Source organism: Chaetodon trifascialis, chromosome 23 (assembly GCF_039877785.1).
Source record: "Chaetodon trifascialis isolate fChaTrf1 chromosome 23, fChaTrf1.hap1, whole genome shotgun sequence".
NCBI classification, from domain to species: domain Eukaryota; kingdom Metazoa; phylum Chordata; class Actinopteri; order Chaetodontiformes; family Chaetodontidae; genus Chaetodon; species Chaetodon trifascialis.
Window position 1 is genome coordinate 1887274 of NC_092078.1, and position 18199 is coordinate 1905472.

At 42.2% G+C, this 18199-nt stretch overlaps 2 protein-coding genes across 2 annotated transcripts; both read left to right on the plus strand.

Annotated features, from left to right (window-relative positions):
- The first annotated feature begins 464 nt into the window (after positions 1 to 464).
- On the plus strand, positions 465 to 4318 carry LOC139351599 (Fc receptor-like protein 5). The gene is made up of 5 exons (XM_070993555.1): positions 465 to 507; positions 1091 to 1357; positions 1520 to 1765; positions 2461 to 2601; positions 3961 to 4318. The coding sequence occupies exons 1-5, from the start codon at positions 477 to 479 to the stop codon at positions 4020 to 4022; spliced, it is 747 nt and encodes a 248-aa protein (XP_070849656.1). The 5' UTR covers positions 465 to 476; the 3' UTR covers positions 4023 to 4318.
- A 2255-nt stretch (positions 4319 to 6573) lies between these two features.
- On the plus strand, positions 6574 to 16937 carry LOC139351433 (uncharacterized). Its single transcript, XM_070993317.1, has 25 exons — positions 6574 to 6663; positions 6740 to 6869; positions 7159 to 7308; positions 7405 to 7542; positions 7677 to 7828; positions 8453 to 8556; positions 8634 to 8823; positions 8917 to 9048; positions 9132 to 9275; positions 9503 to 9638; positions 9888 to 10038; positions 10188 to 10324; positions 10934 to 11045; positions 11175 to 11238; positions 12082 to 12285; positions 12381 to 12523; positions 12704 to 12870; positions 13312 to 13433; positions 13535 to 13632; positions 13725 to 13861; positions 14253 to 14377; positions 14739 to 14884; positions 15133 to 15235; positions 15617 to 15753; positions 15889 to 16937. Exons 2-25 carry the CDS (start codon positions 6740 to 6742, stop codon positions 16010 to 16012), a joined length of 3246 nt encoding a protein of 1081 aa, XP_070849418.1. The 5' UTR covers positions 6574 to 6663; the 3' UTR covers positions 16013 to 16937.
- Positions 16938 to 18199: the final 1262 nt, after the last annotated feature.

Genomic DNA, 18199 nt, shown 5'->3' on the forward strand with positions numbered 1-18199 from the left:
TTCACATAAGACTACTAGCAACAGTACTTCTCTACAGCATGTACTCGTCTGAGACCTGGAAAGACAGAGAGCCCAGTGAAAGAATAATAACACTTGTTGTTAGACGGAGGTTTTAACTACCAGCAGTCAGAGTTTCAGAACGTTTCTGACAGATTTGATGAGGTAGAACTTAAAAAGTGTTTGTTTTCAGAGTTTACTGACATTGTAATCAGTCGGGTGAGTTGATTCTCTGAGCTTGAGCTTAAGGTCACCTGCAGCTTCTCAGCTCCCGTAGTTGCTGCTGTGTCCACAACTTGTTTGGGAAAGTGCTGAATGATTGATTAAATCAAAGGTTTTGTTTTTGCAAACAAAATTTTTGAAGCCAGCTTGAGAGTGTTTCACACTTGAAGCTGCTCGGAGAGCGAGGGGGGAGTCGCTCAGAGAGGAAGTGCAGAGACGAGGCTCTCGGTCTGTCCCTCACTTGCTGGTGGGACAGGATGCAGTTGACACCGTTCTGCCTCATGCTGTGTGAGTTCAAACTGCTGTTTATTTACTGCATAGAAAATAACCTCTTTCTCAAGTGTCTCCTGACACGCTGCTGACAGATATTTTGAGTGTCTCTTGAATCAAATGTATTGTAATTCTTAATGTAATGTAATGTAATTCTTGCTTTGTGCTGTTTATTCTTCTTTCTTCTGTAATTTCTCTTTTTTCTTCTGTTTCATTCTCTCCATCTTTCATCATGCCACTATCACTCGCTTCCATTCCTTGTCACCCATCCTACCTGCATTTTTCCCCTTTGTTTTTTTGTTTGTTTGTTTGTTTTTTACCTTTTTCTTTTCGTGTGTTTCTGTATTACTGTTTTTTTTTTTACTGTTTCCTCTTCGCACTTCATCTGCTTTTCTTCTTGTTTTTGTCTTCTGTCGTCCGTTTGACTCTTCCTGACTTTTTGCTCCTTGTTACGTTATTCCATCCTTTCTTTTTTCTTTTTTATTTCCTTATTTTCATATGCCTATTGGCCCTTCATTTGTTCCCTCTGTGCTTGCTTCTTTCTATTTGCTTTTGTTGTTTCTTCTCTTGTTCTCGTTTGTTCCTTCGTTCCTTTGTCCAGCCTGTCTTCGGGTCAGCCCTGACAGGTCTCAGTTCTTCAGGTACGACTCCATCTCTCTGAGCTGCGAGCATCAGTCAAACTCCACTGGTTGGAAGGTGAAGAGGAAAACCACAGGGGGCGGGGTCAGACCCTGCTCCTCCGGCTGGGGCTCCACGTCCTCGGGCTCCACCTGCATCATCGGAAACACATACCCGTCTGACAGTGGGGTGTACTGGTGTGAGTCTGAAGATGGGCAGAGGAGCAACAGCGTCAACATCACCATCACCGGTATTGCACACAGTACTGAAAACATGGGGAGGTGTTTCATGTTGTGCTGCCTCAAGTTAAAATTAAAAATGCATTGAATAGATCTGACTTTACATCAGAAACCACACATGACATGTCTCTGAACAGGGCTAAGAAGAAAATGTGTTTCTTCCTATTCTAAAGATCGTACTGTGATCCTGGAGAGTCCGGTCCTTCCTGTGTCGGAGGGAGCTGCTGTGATTCTGCGCTGCAAAGCTGAGACGAACTCCTCCGACCACATGTTTAATTACTACAAAGACGACCGCTCCATCAGCAGCAACTCCACAGAAGAGATGACCATTCATAGTGTCTCGAAGTCTGATGAAGGGCTGTACAAGTGCAGCATCACTGGAGGTGGAGAATCCATAGGCAGCTGGATGGCTGTTGAAGGTGAGATAAACAGTGTCCAGCTGCTTTATAACTGTGCAAAAGTCTGTCAGATATATATGACTTTTTTTTTTTTTTTAAAGTGAATTAAAAGAGCACTCCAGTGATTAAGCATTTCAAAAAAAAAAAAAAAGGATCAAAATCGATGCAGCAATACCATCTTTTTTATTTCATGCTTTCTTCTTCCTTGTCCAAATCTGGCACCTATGTTACCTGCAATGCAAATTGCCCACTGGCAGTTCTTTTGGAGGTTTGGATGTGTTATGCTAAGCAGCTAATGTAGCCTCAAGTCACTAGCCTCAACCATAATTGCTTGTTAAATAAGCTGGAGTTTTTCATCAGCAGATGAAGATCTTATTTCTTCTGACCTCCAACTTCTCACCTGGTTCAGGTAACGCAGACATGTACTCCAGGATGTGTCAGTGCACTGTGACATCACTGCTGGGGTGGCTACAGGTACAACAGTGCTACATAGGTCAACCACAGGAGTCACTGCTTTTATTTTGGTGTTAAGAGTGCCCGTGGAGGTGCTGACCACTAGTAGCGCTATGGAGCAATGTTTTATTGAGTAGGTCCCCTTTTCACTGATTGACACTTGCCAGGAAATAAAATAACACTAGTGCAAAGGCAAGGAAGAAGACGGCTAGCTAATGCAAGCATTCACACTTCAGTGCATAAGAGTTTATTTATCCTCACAGGTTCCTTTCCACCTTCATCTTCAGCTCCGTCAGATTCCACTTCATATTTTCATCACGGACTGATGTGTCACCTGGTAGTGGGAGCTCCGTACCTGCTGTCCACCATCTTACTGGGACTCATATACAAAGACAGGAAGCGAGGTAGGAACCAGCAAGTGTCTAAGAAGACAGTCTTAGCTAATATTGGGTAATAAGATCAAGCAATAAGAAACAAAACTGTGTTAGCAGCTCGGTAAGTTTTTTTCTGTTTGGTTTCTGAGACACTTTCTACATCTTTCAAGCCTGTCCTGTAGTCCTTCAAACTGTTGGTTTTGGAGAGAAAGTGAGTGAAAAACAGTCAGGTGTCATCTGCATAACGGATGAGCTCAGTAATTATTTTTACACGTAATACGGCCGGTAATCAGAATTGAGGTTTTACTCCATATAAGGTCTGAACCTTGTGACCATACATGAACCTGTACACATGTTAACCCTAATCCATTGAAGCTGATTGGCTCAAGTTGCATCCAACCTCTCCTCACACTCATCAATGAGTCAGTTTCAAAGCACATGTTGCTAACATCAGTGCAACTTGCACTTTCTAGTGATGGTGGTATCTCCAATGCCTTACAGTTGTCGTGCTAAGACAGTTTCCTCAGTACTAAAATTAATCCAGTTGTCTGTAGTTACAGTACAAACAGGCGCTGCTAGCAGCTAATGCAGCATGACTGTTCCTCCCAATGCAAGTCAAGCCTGTTAGGTGGTCATCTCTAGTGGTTGTAGTATGTTTGACAGGAGCGAAAGAGGAAATCAGGTGACATAGTGTCTAGAACATAGAGGAAGGTTAGGTGGATGAATGGGTCAAACAAACACACGACTTCCACCCAGGAGACTGCTGTTAGTGTGTCGTGTGAAACCAAAAGTCAGCGTTGACCCATTCTAACTTTCATAATTTATTATTAACTTGCTTATTTGAGCCAAAACCGCGATCTTTCCTTATACCTAACCAATTACCAGTTTTGGTACTACACTTGTTGCTGCTACTCTCCAAGCTTTATGTCATTTTGAGAGACAATGGCAGTCGACATATTCAGTCATCTAAGGTGTGAGAACATGTTGATGCGGAGTGCAAACAAGCTTCCTGTTCTTCAAATGCCACGACAGAGTGATGCATCCTTCTTTGCACCTTCTTACTCTCTATGTTGAAGCTACAAAACGGAAAGGCTTAAGGCGTAGAGCTGTCGCAGTATTCAAACAAAGACAGCCAGAAGGGAGACTCTGTATTCTATGGTAGGTTTGAGGTCAGAGGTAAACTCCAATATTGCAACACAGTGTGCAGGTGATCTTTTCAGTTATTAATCAGATTCGTTGAACAGCGTTAACAGGTTAACAGGTTGCTCTTAAAGAAACCCAAACATCTTAATCTGAGTAAACCCTTTTACTGATTATTACTGATCATTATTAAGACATAAATCTATGATTTTCAGAGAAACTGAGCCACTGATCTCTCTCTGCTCACAGCAGCTCGGACAGTTGCAGAGAGAGGAGGCAGCAACACTGTCATCATGGAAATAGTCGCGTAGTCTGACAAATGGAAGGAAGTGGCAAGAAAATTCTGCATCATGTGACTCTCCACCACAGGACGTCCTGGAGATCAATGTTACCACCGGTGTGAATTCTCTGCAGGATTTAATCAATAGCATCGACTTACTGAACATGCCATGACCTCTTGGATCCTGACCAAATAAATCATATTTGATGTGCTATCCTTCAAATTCAAGCTAGACTCCTTTAAACACTGATCTGTAACATCAACCTCCACCCACAGAAACTCGACCACATACAAGTTCAGATATAAATAAAGGGAATTTAAGTCGTCCTTCTCATGTCTGTTCCTTCATAAACTTGTCCTTCGCTCAGAAGCGACTTCCATCAGTGCTGGATTAGAGGAACATGTAAATGTATGTTGGATTGTATGTTGTGAAATGTGTAAACATGGTGAAAAGGAAGTGCGTGCGTGCGTGCGTGCGTGCGTGCGTGCGTGCGTGCGTGCGTGCGTGCGTGCGTGCGTGCGTGCGTGCGTGCGTGCTTGTTTAGAGGCGTGTTTGTGGTTTGTTTTCACCATGGAAACGTGTGTGAGGTGTGAAGTTTTAGTCCAGCTTTCTAGTGTCCTTTTTCTCCATTTGACATTTAGTCTTGGTCCAGAATTTACACTCAACTCTTTCACTAGATAATGATTCAATACTTCTGTCAACGGCCTTTTACTTCTTTATTCTTTCATCACAGCCCACCTTGAATGACAAACAGGACGAGCTCAAACATGAGAGCTGTCATTGTCAGTGATTTACTGAATCAGCCTCACCTGCGTGTAAGGGTCGGCTGTGGTGACTATCAGCACTTAAACTAGGCCAGAGTTATTTCTCAGAAGTGGAAACAAAGACCGGACACGGTGACACCAAACCCACAGAGAGGCCGATAATGAGAATACAGACATGTCCGATTAAAACTGAGAACATTGTAAAATGACTCAACATTCTTTAAATAAAACAGCATTTTTTTTATTTTATTTTTTTTTTTGAATCAGGCAAACAGGTAAGAGGATGTGCTTTAGAAGATTTCATTTAATTTAGTGTAATTTGTATTTTGCAGCACGACTGGAAACTTTTGTGGTTTCGTCACGTGCTTTGTGGATTTTTGGTAAAACGACTTTCAGAGACCAGAATGTGAATGTCCTCTCACAGTACACATCTTCATGTTTTAATGCATTACACCAAAGGTTTCATCATTTAATGACAGAGGAAATGTTCAAGAGCATGTTAAAAACACATTCTTTTCATTAACAAACTCAAACTCCTCTCAGCCTCTCGTGTCCAGATGTGTCACAGCTTCAAAAACTGAATCCCGTGTGTACAAGAGAGTACAAGTACAAGAAGACTTTTTATGTACAGTGTTGTGTTTTTCAGCAGATACAAAAAATGACGTTATTAAAACAGAGCAACACATTAAGAAAAATAAAGAAATGTAGAAATGAAATATTGAAAGAAATGCAGCTAAGAAATAAAAGCACACTTTTTTTTCCACACAAAAACATTAAGACTTCCACCCTAAAATAAGGCAGAAAGTGAAATGGCATTTAATCAGAATCAGAATTCCTTTATTGATCCCCGAGGGAAAATTGTTTTTGTTGCAGGTGCTCCTTACAAGAATAGATAGATTAAAATTAGAAAAGAAAAGAAAAGAAAAGAAAAGAAAAGAAAAGAAAAGAAAAGAAAAGAAAAGAAAAGAAAAGATATATATTAAAAGCAACATATAAAAAACAAAATATTTATACTGAGAATATATGTATTCTGTATATTATATATTGTATACTGTATAGTGTATGTTCTGTATTCTGTCCTGCTCCATGTTTTTGTTTGTTTGTTTGTTTGTTTGTTTGTTTGTTTGTTTATATATAAACAAATATACAACAAAATATATATATATACTGAGAAAAAATAAACAGAGTATACAGAAGGAAGTCCGAGGGACATTCAGAGGGAGGAGTTGTACAGTTTGATGGCCACAGGTTTAGGTTTAAATATTTCAAGTCAGGTCAATTTATTTATTTGTGCAGCCTAATATTACAAATCACAGCATGTTCATTCATTCACAATAAAAGTTATTCAGTCAATCTTTTTATCCAGTGTCATTCTATTTATTCTGGTTTCTAAAACAGTTTAGTTACTGATAGTTTTAACTCCACAGTGTGTGCGGTCACTCTCAACATGACTGAGTCCTTTCAGGTGTTTGTCTCTTACAGCAATGCACAGTAACCACCACCAGGAGCATTTCCAGCAGAAATCCGTCAGATATTCAGCAAAACTACCATGAAAACGGTTCACCCTACCAGGTAACATAAAGTCGTTTTATTGAGCAGATAAAATGAGAAATGATGTGAGTCTTCGTCCGCCGTAAGGACGGATACCGTAACTGCGCGAATAGACACGCATGGACATCCAGTGTCGCCGCGGTGTGGAGCCAAGCGGCGTCAAAGAGCTGTGATATCTCATCCATCCCATCACATCAGGGACAGGCAGCCTTCACGTTCAGGTTTTTGTGTTCGTGTTGCAGTTTTTCCTTTTGGAAACCTCTGCGCGCAGCCAACGCTTGGTTTCGTTTTCCACGAAAAAGCCACGAACCCGAAGACATGCTGGGAAACCGAAAGTAACTCCAGAACACGCCGAGGTAAGTTTGTCCAAGTCACAGTCAACAGTTAGATGTTTATTACGAAGAGTTTTAAATCTGTCTCCTGTTTTGTTAGATGGACGCGCTGTTCCACCTCCTGGAGCAGCACCGGCTGCAGGTTTACTACAACAGGTTTCTGGAGCTGGGAGTCAAAGACGAGAGAGATTTCCTGGACGGTGTCACCGAGGAAGACCTGAACAACATGGGTAAGATCAGTGAGTGCAAAGGAGAAGGATCCTGTGTTTCTGACGGCGCTGAATGTGAAAATACTTAGATTTTTATTCTCATCATGAAGAATTATTACTTCAGTCAACCAGCAAAGATTCATGAGCTGGCCTCAGGTGACATGAACCATAGAGGCCAAAATAACAGAAAGACATGTAAGGAGACAGAGGAACAGGCGGGTCTTAATGGGTACTATAAGACATAATTCCACATGTTCTGATTAAAGAACGTCCATTCAGAGTGATGACAAGCGTCCATGTTTCCTGGCAGGACTCAGCCAGGTGGAGAAGAATCGTTTCTCGGCCATGAGAAACACGATTGGCAGACTGAGAGCTCCATCGCAGCCTGTGAAGAAGTCGCTGCAGGCCTTCTGTCTGCAGTACACGTTCCCCAAATGTCCTGCACCGAAATGCATCAGTGGTGAGAGAGTCACACCGTTGTTCAGGCATAAATAAGTAAAATAAGTCTTTGTCCTCTCTGTCCTCAGTGTGTCTCACATCGTTCGATCATTTGCAGATATGGATCCTGCTCAGAACACCGTTGAAGACCTGATGCTGAGGATCTGTCACACCGAAGCCGTCGATCCATCCAGAGGCGTCTGTCTCTACACGGTGGACGGGATGTCTCTGACAGATGATCCGTTCTTCAACACATGTGAGTTCATTCGAGCGAATATCGTCGTTCAGTGTGATTCTGCACCACAGGTCGCCTTCGTGTGACTAAAACACCTTTTCTCCACGGTGCAGCACAGCGTGTGAAGTGCTTATTCTGATTTTGCTCGTCTGCAGGGTCTTTAAAGGACAGACACATTGAAAATGGAGACGTCATCTACGCCATATTTACACCAAAGGAGAACCTGAAAGCATCTCCTCAGATGTCAACGCGAGACGTCGCCGAGACCTACGGAACCGATGTGGTCCGGTGCCACGTCATGCTCAAGGTGAGTTCACGTGCAGCTCGTAAAGTGCGGCGCTGTGCAGCTCGGGAACCTTCTGGATGATAGAAGCGTTCTACAGGTTTGTGTTGCAGCTGTCGGTGTTGCTTCTTCTATGCAAAATGTTTTATCTGGGCTGGAGGTGAAAGTTGATGAAAATACATTCGTTGGACAGTTTTCCTCGATGCTTTTTTCATCTGTGAAATATGTTGCGCGAAAATTCACCTTGACTGACTTTTCCACCTCTGAAAACCACTCACCACTGAAGTGACGACTGAAACATGGATGGCAGCTGCAGGCGGTTGGATACCGTCCCGTTTTTTTAAAGCTGCTCATCCAGCAAATCTGGTTTGTTCTACATTCTCTACATTAGGATGCTAACTTGCTTTTCAGGGCTTTGGGAAAGGTTTGCAAACATTAAACTTAACCTTCATGGTTAAAAAATTCATACTACAGAAAGTTAGAATTAAGCTTGTTCACTGGTGGAGGGGTCCTGTGAGCAAGTTGATAGATTTCTTTCTATAACGGCGGTCTATGGGAGAAATGGTCATTCACTGCACTGTAGCAGCTCAGTTTTCTCTCACTGTCTTTGCTTTGAAGCTTTGTATTTTAAAGCTTTGCTTGATGCAGGGAGACTTCGAGGTGACGGTGGACGTGGAAAGCGACACAATATCTAACCTGAAGAACAAACTCTCCAATGAGAGCGGAATCCCGGCACATGTTCTTCAGTACAGGTAAGATACTGCGCTGCCTGCACAGCCTCGCCTCACCGTCGGTGCCGTATTGATGGTTGTCCTGATGGCGTCCTCAGAGGCGAACATGGCAGCGGAAACACACTGGACAGCTGTGGGATCTCCGACGGGTCGACGGTGAATTTCTGGCTGTCCTCGTTCTCTGAGGAGGTTCCAGACCACAGAGAGTTCTTCACTGACGATGTTGTGCCCTCAGTGCAACAAACCCCCAAAGGAATCAGTGTCTTCTTGTCTTCACTTTACATCGTTGTGAGTAAAGCTAACTTCTGCTACAAACACCAACAACAAATCTTTCAATAAAAATCCTGACTGAAGCTTGTCATTGTTTTTAAACTGCTGTAGAAAAACAAAGCTCCAGGAGTTGGATACAAGAATTTGATTGGCTTCATACGCAAACTGACTGGATGTCACCCGCTGGCCCAAAGTTTGTATCAGTTACTGCTGAGGAATGAGATGATATCCAGGAATCAGAAGGTAAACTTCCGTCTTTTACGCTGTGTTGTTTTTAGACTTTATCGCAGCTCCTCGGGTCACAGTACGGTTCGTCTCTCCTGCAGATCGCAGTGGTCGAAGGCTTGTACATGCTCTTCAGAGAACTTTTGCCACAGCTTGGAACAAAACGAGGAGAAAAGATCATCGAGGACCTCGATGTCTTCGAGTATTCGACGTACTGCTGGGCGTATCTCATGTCACAGGCAAAGGTATCTCCACCCTTGAGGTGCATCGTTCTGGGATTAGCTATTGACGTGGAGTAGAAATTCAAGTAGGTTGCAAGTTCAGCTACATGTTATCGCAGCCTTGAAGCTCTTATTGTGTGTTCATGAAAATGACACGTGACGACCTTCAGCTGCCTACAGACATCTTGAAACAGAGTGATGGACTTCTAGTTGAGTGTTTCTTCCTAAAGCGTCTCGTATTGTTTGACCAGAAAGAAACGTCGGAACATGAGAACTACGCACCGTTTTCTCTGAGGTCTGAAGACGACAGACGATTCTGCGATCCAGTCACGCTACCTGGAGTACCAGGTGTCCTGGAAAGAGCGTCTGTCCTTCAGAAAATCAAAGGTAAAAGTGTCTTATGGTAAATAAAGCAAACCTGCCAACAGGCACATTTTGAAAATCAGGTGTGTGATTTGGGGGATATTCAGGTTTGAGTTTTGGCCATTACAAAACCATTTTACTCAGTTAGTTGCTGTGATTTGTTAATGAAACGTCATTGCTGTAACGAAGTCTCACAGTTCTCCTCTAAAATCAGGTCTTGGTTTTGTTCTTGCATCATTGACGGCGTCTTATTTTGACTTTCTCTCTGTCAAGATGGCGAGAGGATTCCAAACTGCACTGAGGAGGTTTTGCGGGAAACGTCCCTCCGGAGAGCCGCTGACGTGGAGAAAATTCTGCTCAGCGTTCATCCGTCAATTAAAACACATCACCTTTGGATTTCTCACGACAGCGTGAAGGATCAGAAGTACGTATCGTCCAATGTCATGTTCAAGAAAGACAAGGAGATAACACACACACAAACATGGATGTCATACAGATTCCTAAAGATGGCGAACACCCAGAACTTTTAATGCAGAATTCCCGATGACCCAGTCACTCATCCCTTTCATTCAGCTTTCACATCAAATCCGAGAAGAGTTTGGGAGACCTGGCAGAAGACATGAAAGGCTTCCCTCAACTCAACGTGACTCCGCCGCTGCTCCTGAAGGATCTAGGTCTCGATGACCCTCACCTTGTCTTCTTAAATGAAGGTACAGCAAACATCTGAATACCTGATCCCATAAATCTGATGATGAGACCCTAACCCCATTTCATAAATCTGCTTTACGTGTTGCAATGACAGCAGGATCTTACATGCATATATTTGTATTTGCTAACTGTGTCAGATAAAACAAATAATGTTGAGGCACCAGAGATTGTTACTGTCCTTTATTGTTGCTCTAAGACTCCATAAAGTCATAATGAGACGGAATATTGACAAATGAATGACAAATGAATACCGAAAATCAACAACGTGATTGATAATCGTCTGTAGGAGGGCCGTAACAAACCCTCAGTGATTGATGATCAGGGAATGTGAACAGGTGGAGTTTTAGCCATTGTCACTGAAGTTAAGACCTGTCAGCTGTTCCTGCTGCAGTGGAAAAGGTCAGAGTTTTGAATTCAGGCTCAGTCAGTGATAGAGACACCTGGTTAGCAAAGCCAGGCAGTCGCAGCTCAGGTCAGGATGAGGGTCGTGAAGGAAGGTCAGAGTCCATATTTTCCTCTCTTAACTGCTTTTATTGGTCACATTAATTCACGTACTGTTGTTTTTGTGCTACCTTGTGTGTAATATTAACAAGTACCTTTGTGTTTGACAGGCAACCTCGGCGTCTATTTGACTAAAAACAAGTTAACCCCTGCAATGATCCATGTGTTTAATTGTTTGACTGGCAAAGTCCAAAACATGGACGTGAACGTATTAGCAGCAAGGTGAGACCTTAATTTTCCGCCATATTCTGAACCCCATTAGAGCTAAAATCAGGACAAAATGATAAAAAGTCTATTCAGGCACCTGCTTTGTTCAAATGCACAGCTGTAATATTGTGGCTTTTTGTGCAGGACTGGTGACCATAGGGAGGGCTATTCGTTTGTCACAACCAGGACTCCAAAAGAGGCCATAATGGTGATGTTGATCCTCTACTTCAAATGTTTTAACACATGACAAAGAACACCCAAAAAGTCTGTCTCAGTGCAGCATCCAGAGGGCAAAACAAAACAAGCTGGAGTTACTGTTTTCTGAGAAACAGCAGTGCAAGTATGACAGGAAACTGCAAAGGTCCAATGACTTCATTTTAAACATCACACTGGGTGGGATCAGAGTAGAGCAGCAGATCTGTGAGTTAAAGCCTGCACACACTGTTCATCATCCCACAGTGAAGGTACAACAAGCAGTACAGAAAAAGGTTGTTTTGTCAAATTTCATTGTTTCAGATCATCAAAACCAAAACTGAATATAAGGTAAAGACAACCTGAGACAACAGGAAATACAGTTTTTAAATGACTCTCTCTTTTTCTGAAGGAGAAAATGATCAAATGCTGAACAAAAGTAGAAATGCAACACTTTTGTTTTTGCTTCCATTTTTCGTCACAAATTGTAGTAAAAGGTCTCTTTCTGCACACACAGAAAGCTTATTTGCTTATTTCTCGCACATTTTAACAATAAATCTATTAAAATCCATGTTGGTGAGCACTTCTACTTTCAGATAGCCAATCAGCCTGACAGGTGAGGCACATCAAGATGCTGATTAAGCAGCATGATTAATCCACAGGTGTGCCTTTGGCTGGCCACTTTCTCAGTCGAGCACATGCAGAGTGGTGGAACTACTGTTTGAGAACATTGCTGGAGTGTCATGTGCTATAAAACAAGTCTGACAACATCCCTGTGAAGTGTATGTTCAAGATGAGCTTGAATGAGGAAGTAAATAAAATATACAACTCAATCCTGCCTTGACTTTCATTTCATCAGGTGCTGATAGATACAAGCTCATCCATGAGTGAGAATTGCTATGGAGGTGTGGAAATACAGAAAATCCATGCTGTGAAAGAGCTTTTTGACAACTTTGCAACCCGGACCATGGCTTATGATTTTCATCATGTCATTGGCCTTGTGAAGTTTGACTCTACAGTGAAAACTCTCCACACGTTCACAGAGACGCTCGAAAAGTTCAAGGTAAAAACAGTCCACACCTTCAGAACCCAGATAATACTTAGCCGTGATACAATGAGCTAATAAGCCTAAACATTTGTTTTTTCACACTTTTCCAGGAACAGGTGCACACCCTGACGGCAGCAGGAAGAACTAAGCTGTACGATGCTCTACATCATGGAATGCTCGAGTTGGAAAAAGTCAAGAAGTTTCCAGACTGTAAACGTCGCATTCTTTGTCTCACAGATGGACATGATGTCGGGTAATTCGGTCCCAATCAGCTCTTAAAATTTAGTTTTAAACGATCCAATTGAGGACATTTTTGTCACGAAGAATGTTAAGGCTTGGTTTTAAGGTAAAGGTCAGAATTGGGTTTGGGGTAGCAGGTCAGGTGATTTATTCACTATATTATATTTCTTGTGAACATATTCTTTGTGTATAGATCCTCAAACAAGCCAGATGACGTTACTGCCAACCTGATCAGATCTAACATCATTGTGGATTCCATCATTCTTGGAAAAGTGGAGGAGGACAGTCCTCTGCAGAGTCTGCACAGAGCATTGTCCGGCAATACTTCTTGTACTCTGCGAGGAATCAGCAATGCAACAGGTAAAGTATGGAAACCTCAGAGGACAGTTACTTTAGTTATCCAGTGAGTTGTTCATTTGAACCAGCTTCCACAGTCAACTCAGTCAATCAAGAGTAACTGTGGCCAAAACGAAAAATATAGGGTCTATGGTGTAATTGATCATAATTTTCCTCAGCCTGGGTCTGCAGAGGTGGGTGGGAGCTTTAGCCTACATACAGTATGTTTACAGTATGTTGATTTACGAAGGAAAACTTTCTGTTAGATGTACTTAGTGCAGATGATCATAGGTGAGAAAACATTCAGTGGTAATGGGTGTGAGGGGTTGCTAAGCCAAACATGTCGATTAACAAATTAAGGCCTGGACTGATAAAAAGTGCCTTCAGTTCGGATGAATGAACTGTGTCAAAGGTGGTAAATTGACAGTTTTTACGAGCTGTTTTTGGAATCTTTGTTGCTTTTAGGGGGTTGCTGTTTCAGACCAGAGACAAGCAAAGACGGTCTGAGGCTTTTTGAGATCGAGACTGTTCTCTCTTTGGAGATGAGGAAACCCAAGAAAAAAGCTGATCCATCAACCATCACTACAGTTAGTCCACCAGTTCTTGTCTACGGTTCTGCTTCAGAGTGTTAGTTACTTAGTTAGCATTGTAATGATGAGCTTGCTCATTTCCAATTGGTGCTTTCCAGAGACTTTTGACAGAAATCTCTGCTGCCCATGGGTATGATGAATTTCCAGAGGCTGTCTTGCCAAGCCAGATGGACAGTAAAGTGACCGGGACAGCGAGGTAAAGGACAGAGGCAATTACCAACTGATTCACTTGTCGTTAGCGATGTAAAGTATTAAAAGACTCATGCTGGTGTAAATCTGTCAAACTAGTGCTCTGAAAAAGAAGATCCGGGATGCCAAAGTTGGGCAGTTGATGGAAAAGGACAAACGTATTCTGGAGGAGTTGAGGAGCCTCCACTGTAACCCACATCCGTACTTTAGTATCTTTCCATCAGAGTCGGACTTCAGTAAGTGGCTCTTCTGTCATGAGATGTTCCCACATTGTTTTCAGATGTGTTTTTTGTGATTACTGATCACAGTCTGAGAGTTGTGGCTTTTCTCACAACACCAACAATAAACACTCAACAACAAAGTGGGCTGTCTTAAACCAGACCTCACAGTTTGAGACCCCCCCCCCCCAACATAATGCATTAAAATCCTTTAATACATTTTCATCAAGCCAAGGTAATTTGTATAGGCTGCTTTCATATGACAACAGTCAGTTCATTTAAAGCATTATCGGACGAACCTCGGAATCAGAATCAGAATCAGAATTACTTTATTTATCCCCGAGGGGAAATTGTTTAAATTGTCAGTGTGCCAGCGTCAACTTCTCAGGCTTTCTTCTAAACCTTTCAGCATTCTGGAAGATTCTCATGGAAGGACCTCCTGACACACCTTATGAGAAAGGAATCTTTGAGTTGTTCTGCCAGTTTGGTCCTGACTACCCAGTGAAGCCTCCACTTCTTCGCTTTGTCACACCTGTATCCTGCCAAGTACACCTTCGTACATTCAGCCTCATTCAGTATGGGAACTTGTTTAATCTTGGCACAAATTGTGAGATTGATCAGCAGTAACTCTAATGTGAGCTCAGGACTGTTTCAGTGTAGCTCAAATTGAACCTGGATTTCCCTTACTGCTGGCAGCAGTCCAGGAAATAGACTGTTTCCAAAAGTGTATCAGTAAGTATAAGTACATAATGGTGAATGAGGCCCATAGTGATTGGGTGATTCTTTACCAGTGTTTCCAAAAACGTTGCTTCAAAGGAACTTGAAATAACCTGAATAGAAATCACTGTGAATAGCATATTTGCTTTTGCCGTGTCATTTTCTTAACATGAGCAAGGTGTACCACTGTAATATTAACAATGTGGGGCGCATCTGCCACAACATATTTGACCGGAACTACAATGCCCAAATCACCATGAGAGATATCCTCAATGCGATATATGGACTGCTCATCATCCCTGAGCCTGAAGACCCATTGGACAGGTCAGAGTCAATTCCATAATATGATGATCCACAGTTTCATCCAATTTTTTGAGAACAAAGTAATGCACAAAGTGGGTAAAAGGGGTCAGGGTGGATGGCTTTCTTGACTTTCACAGTAACGTCTGTCATGTTTTCTTAATTTGCTTGGCTTTGCCTGTTAGCATGTGTTTCCTTAAGCTGTGGCGTGCGGAGCTCTCAGGGCCACCGTAGCCATTTGAGTTAAAAAAAAGTGTCCTTTTCTGTGGAAGCATTCTGGCCGAAGAATTCCTGACCAGTCGCGAGGAGTACGAACAGGAAGCCAAAAAACGTACAGAGGAAACTGCCAGACAGTCCAGGGACGACATGGAGAAGGTAAATGAACAGCAGAGTTCTAGAGGATGACCACTCCATCACATAAAGCAATCCAAAACAGGAGCCATGCAAGACACGACATGAACACCTGTCAGATCCCAGCTTTATTCAAAGTGGACAGTGTGTATGCACATATACGCCGATGACTCTGTGTTGTTCCACATGACCTCCAGGCCCTTTGACAGACAACATACATAAGTCTCTGCTGCTGTGCAACAACACAAAGCAGCATTTGTCATCCTTAAATGGAAACCCAGATCTAAGTGCCAAATCTTCCCTATACTTCCCGAGTTGAACATGCATATTGCCATCATTATTATGTATCATATTTCCATATTCATGACATGTTGATATTTTCTGTCTTTGCTTCTGATTTGAAAGAAATTGGTGGATCCTGGGAAACAGCTTGTGCCCCCACATCTAATCTGCCCCCTCACCAACAAGATGTTTGTTGATCCGGTCATCACAGTGAGCGGGAGAGTGTACGAACGGAAGGCCATTGAAAAACACCTCAAATCGTGAGTCTGTTTGTTTTGGTTGTCATTATTGTTAGCGTTACTTGCTAAGGATAGCTCAGAATTGTGCTGATAAAGCCTGAAGCAAAGGTGAAAAACCGTCATTCTTTCTGGTATTCTCTCGTAACTGTTTTGCAGAGACAAACATGATCCAAAGGGTGACCCAGACGAACTGCTCAACGAAGCTGATCTTAAACCTGCCCACGAAATGAAGAAAATGGTGACAGATTACCGTTCGAGACAGCTTCAGGAAAAGATGTAGAGAGAAGTTGGAGCGACAACTGCAGGGTCTCGCATCAGCTCAACATCCAGGAAATGCAAATGTCATGTTGGAATTTAATTATCACGTTTTATAATCACAATTTTATGTTTGTGCATTGAGAAATATTCGTGTAATCCTTTATTTTAATCACCACATACTTTGAGTTATATTCTAGAATTTATGACCAACTCTGATTTTCAGTCACGTTCTTTAATTTCATTTGAATGACTGACGCAGAACATCAAGGACGACTGCCAGCGCACTTCGCCAAAACATCAGATCAAATAAGCTTCAATACTTGAGAGGTAAAACCCACCCTAAAACATAATCAAGCGTATTATTTGTTTAATGTTGCAGAGCTCACCGCAAAGACTTCACATTCCGGTCAGAACAGGATGCTTCACCACCAAAAGTCACAGGATTGTAATCTGCTGTCAAACTGATAAAAAGTGCCTTCAGTACAAAGACAGCAATGACATGTTTTCTAGTGCTGCCAGGAATGTCTTCAAACAGCAATAAACGGGCCTGGAATTAATATATCATTAATATTAAGAATTGAGAAGCACACAAAATATTTTCATTCAATGTACAGGTATCTGTAATGTGTGATGAGGAAATTACTCATTGATCCTTTAACCTGAACGGCAATGAGACTGATGATAATGATGTTTTACATGGGAGATGTATGTTTTTACAGTTACAACCTCAGCAATAAAATCTAATTTCTTTTTATGTCTCAAGCACAAATTCTGTATTCCTGCTTTCACTACGTTCTGTTGAGTTTTTGTTCAGTTTTTAACGCTGCTGAATTTGGTTGAGGTGACGTTGGGTAAGTTGAGTTCAAAAACATTGCGCTTCATTTGCATGTTATTTTTACTGTTTATGAGAAAAAAAAATGTTCATTATAAAATAAAAGTAAATGAGGAAAGTTAAGAACTGCCGTGTTCATTCCACTTTGTATTTTCAGTCTGCACCGTGGAGCTGTGTTGTGATTGTGATTGTATGTGGAACTGAGCAGTTTAACGAGCAAAAAATCTCAATTAAAAATGGGGCTTTCTGGAAAACTGACAGAGCAGAATGGGTTCAATGAAAAATGTCAATTTAAACAAAAGTCTTTTATTAACAATCACAGTTTCAGCATCTCCTCCTGCTGTTCAGATGTTTCACAGCTTACAAAATGACCATCTATGATTATGGCTGAGAATAAAAGTACAAGCAAATTAAAAGGTTGGATAATAAAAAGAGAATATGTTTCATGTTTTCAACATGGGGAGAACATGCAAACTCCACACAGAAAGGCCCCTTTTCCTCGAGCAGCATGTACCGAAGGCATGGTGGAGCACCCACAGTACTTTACTTACTTACTTTAAATACTTTAATACTTATACTACTTTACAGGTTTTAAACATCCATCCATCCATCCATTATCTATACCGCCTATCCCTTTCGGGGTTGCGGGGGGCTGGAGCCTATCCCAGCTACAATGGGCGAGAGGCGGGGTACACCCTGAACCGGTCGCCAGCCGATTGCAGGGCCACATGCAAAGACAGACAAACATTCACACTCACACTCACACCTACGGACAATTTAGAGTCATCAATTAACCTAATGAGCATGTTTTTGGTCTGTGGGAGGAAGCCGGAGTACCCGGAGAGAACCCACGCATGCACGGGAAGAACATGCAAACTTCACACAGAAAGGCCCCGCCTGACCCGGGGATCGAACCGGCAACCTCCTTGCTGTGAGGCACGCGCACTACCTGCTGCGCCACCGTGCAGCCCGTTTTAAACATTAGAAAAACAATTATTTTCACATTTTTTGACATTTTGACACCAGAATGTCGCTTAAAACAACTCCTTTTGAGTTCAGCACTTAAATGAATGTAGTGGATGAATTACAGGGTGTAATATAGCCCAAACTGAGATTTGCATTTAATGTTTGGTGAAACAGATTAGAAGTATTTGGGTGGAATCAAAGCCTTTTTATCCATTTCAAAGAACCAGGAGTTATTATCAGACGTTAGCTGGTGTTTTGCTCGTCGTTCAGCTGAACGCTGTCAGGTCTGGGCTCCTGACCGCCCTCTCTTTCCATCCTCTGCCGTCTTCTCCTCTCTCGTTCTCTACGTAGACCAACAGCACACAACACAAAACCAGTTATTAGTCAGCGTCTCCCAACATGGCTCATGAG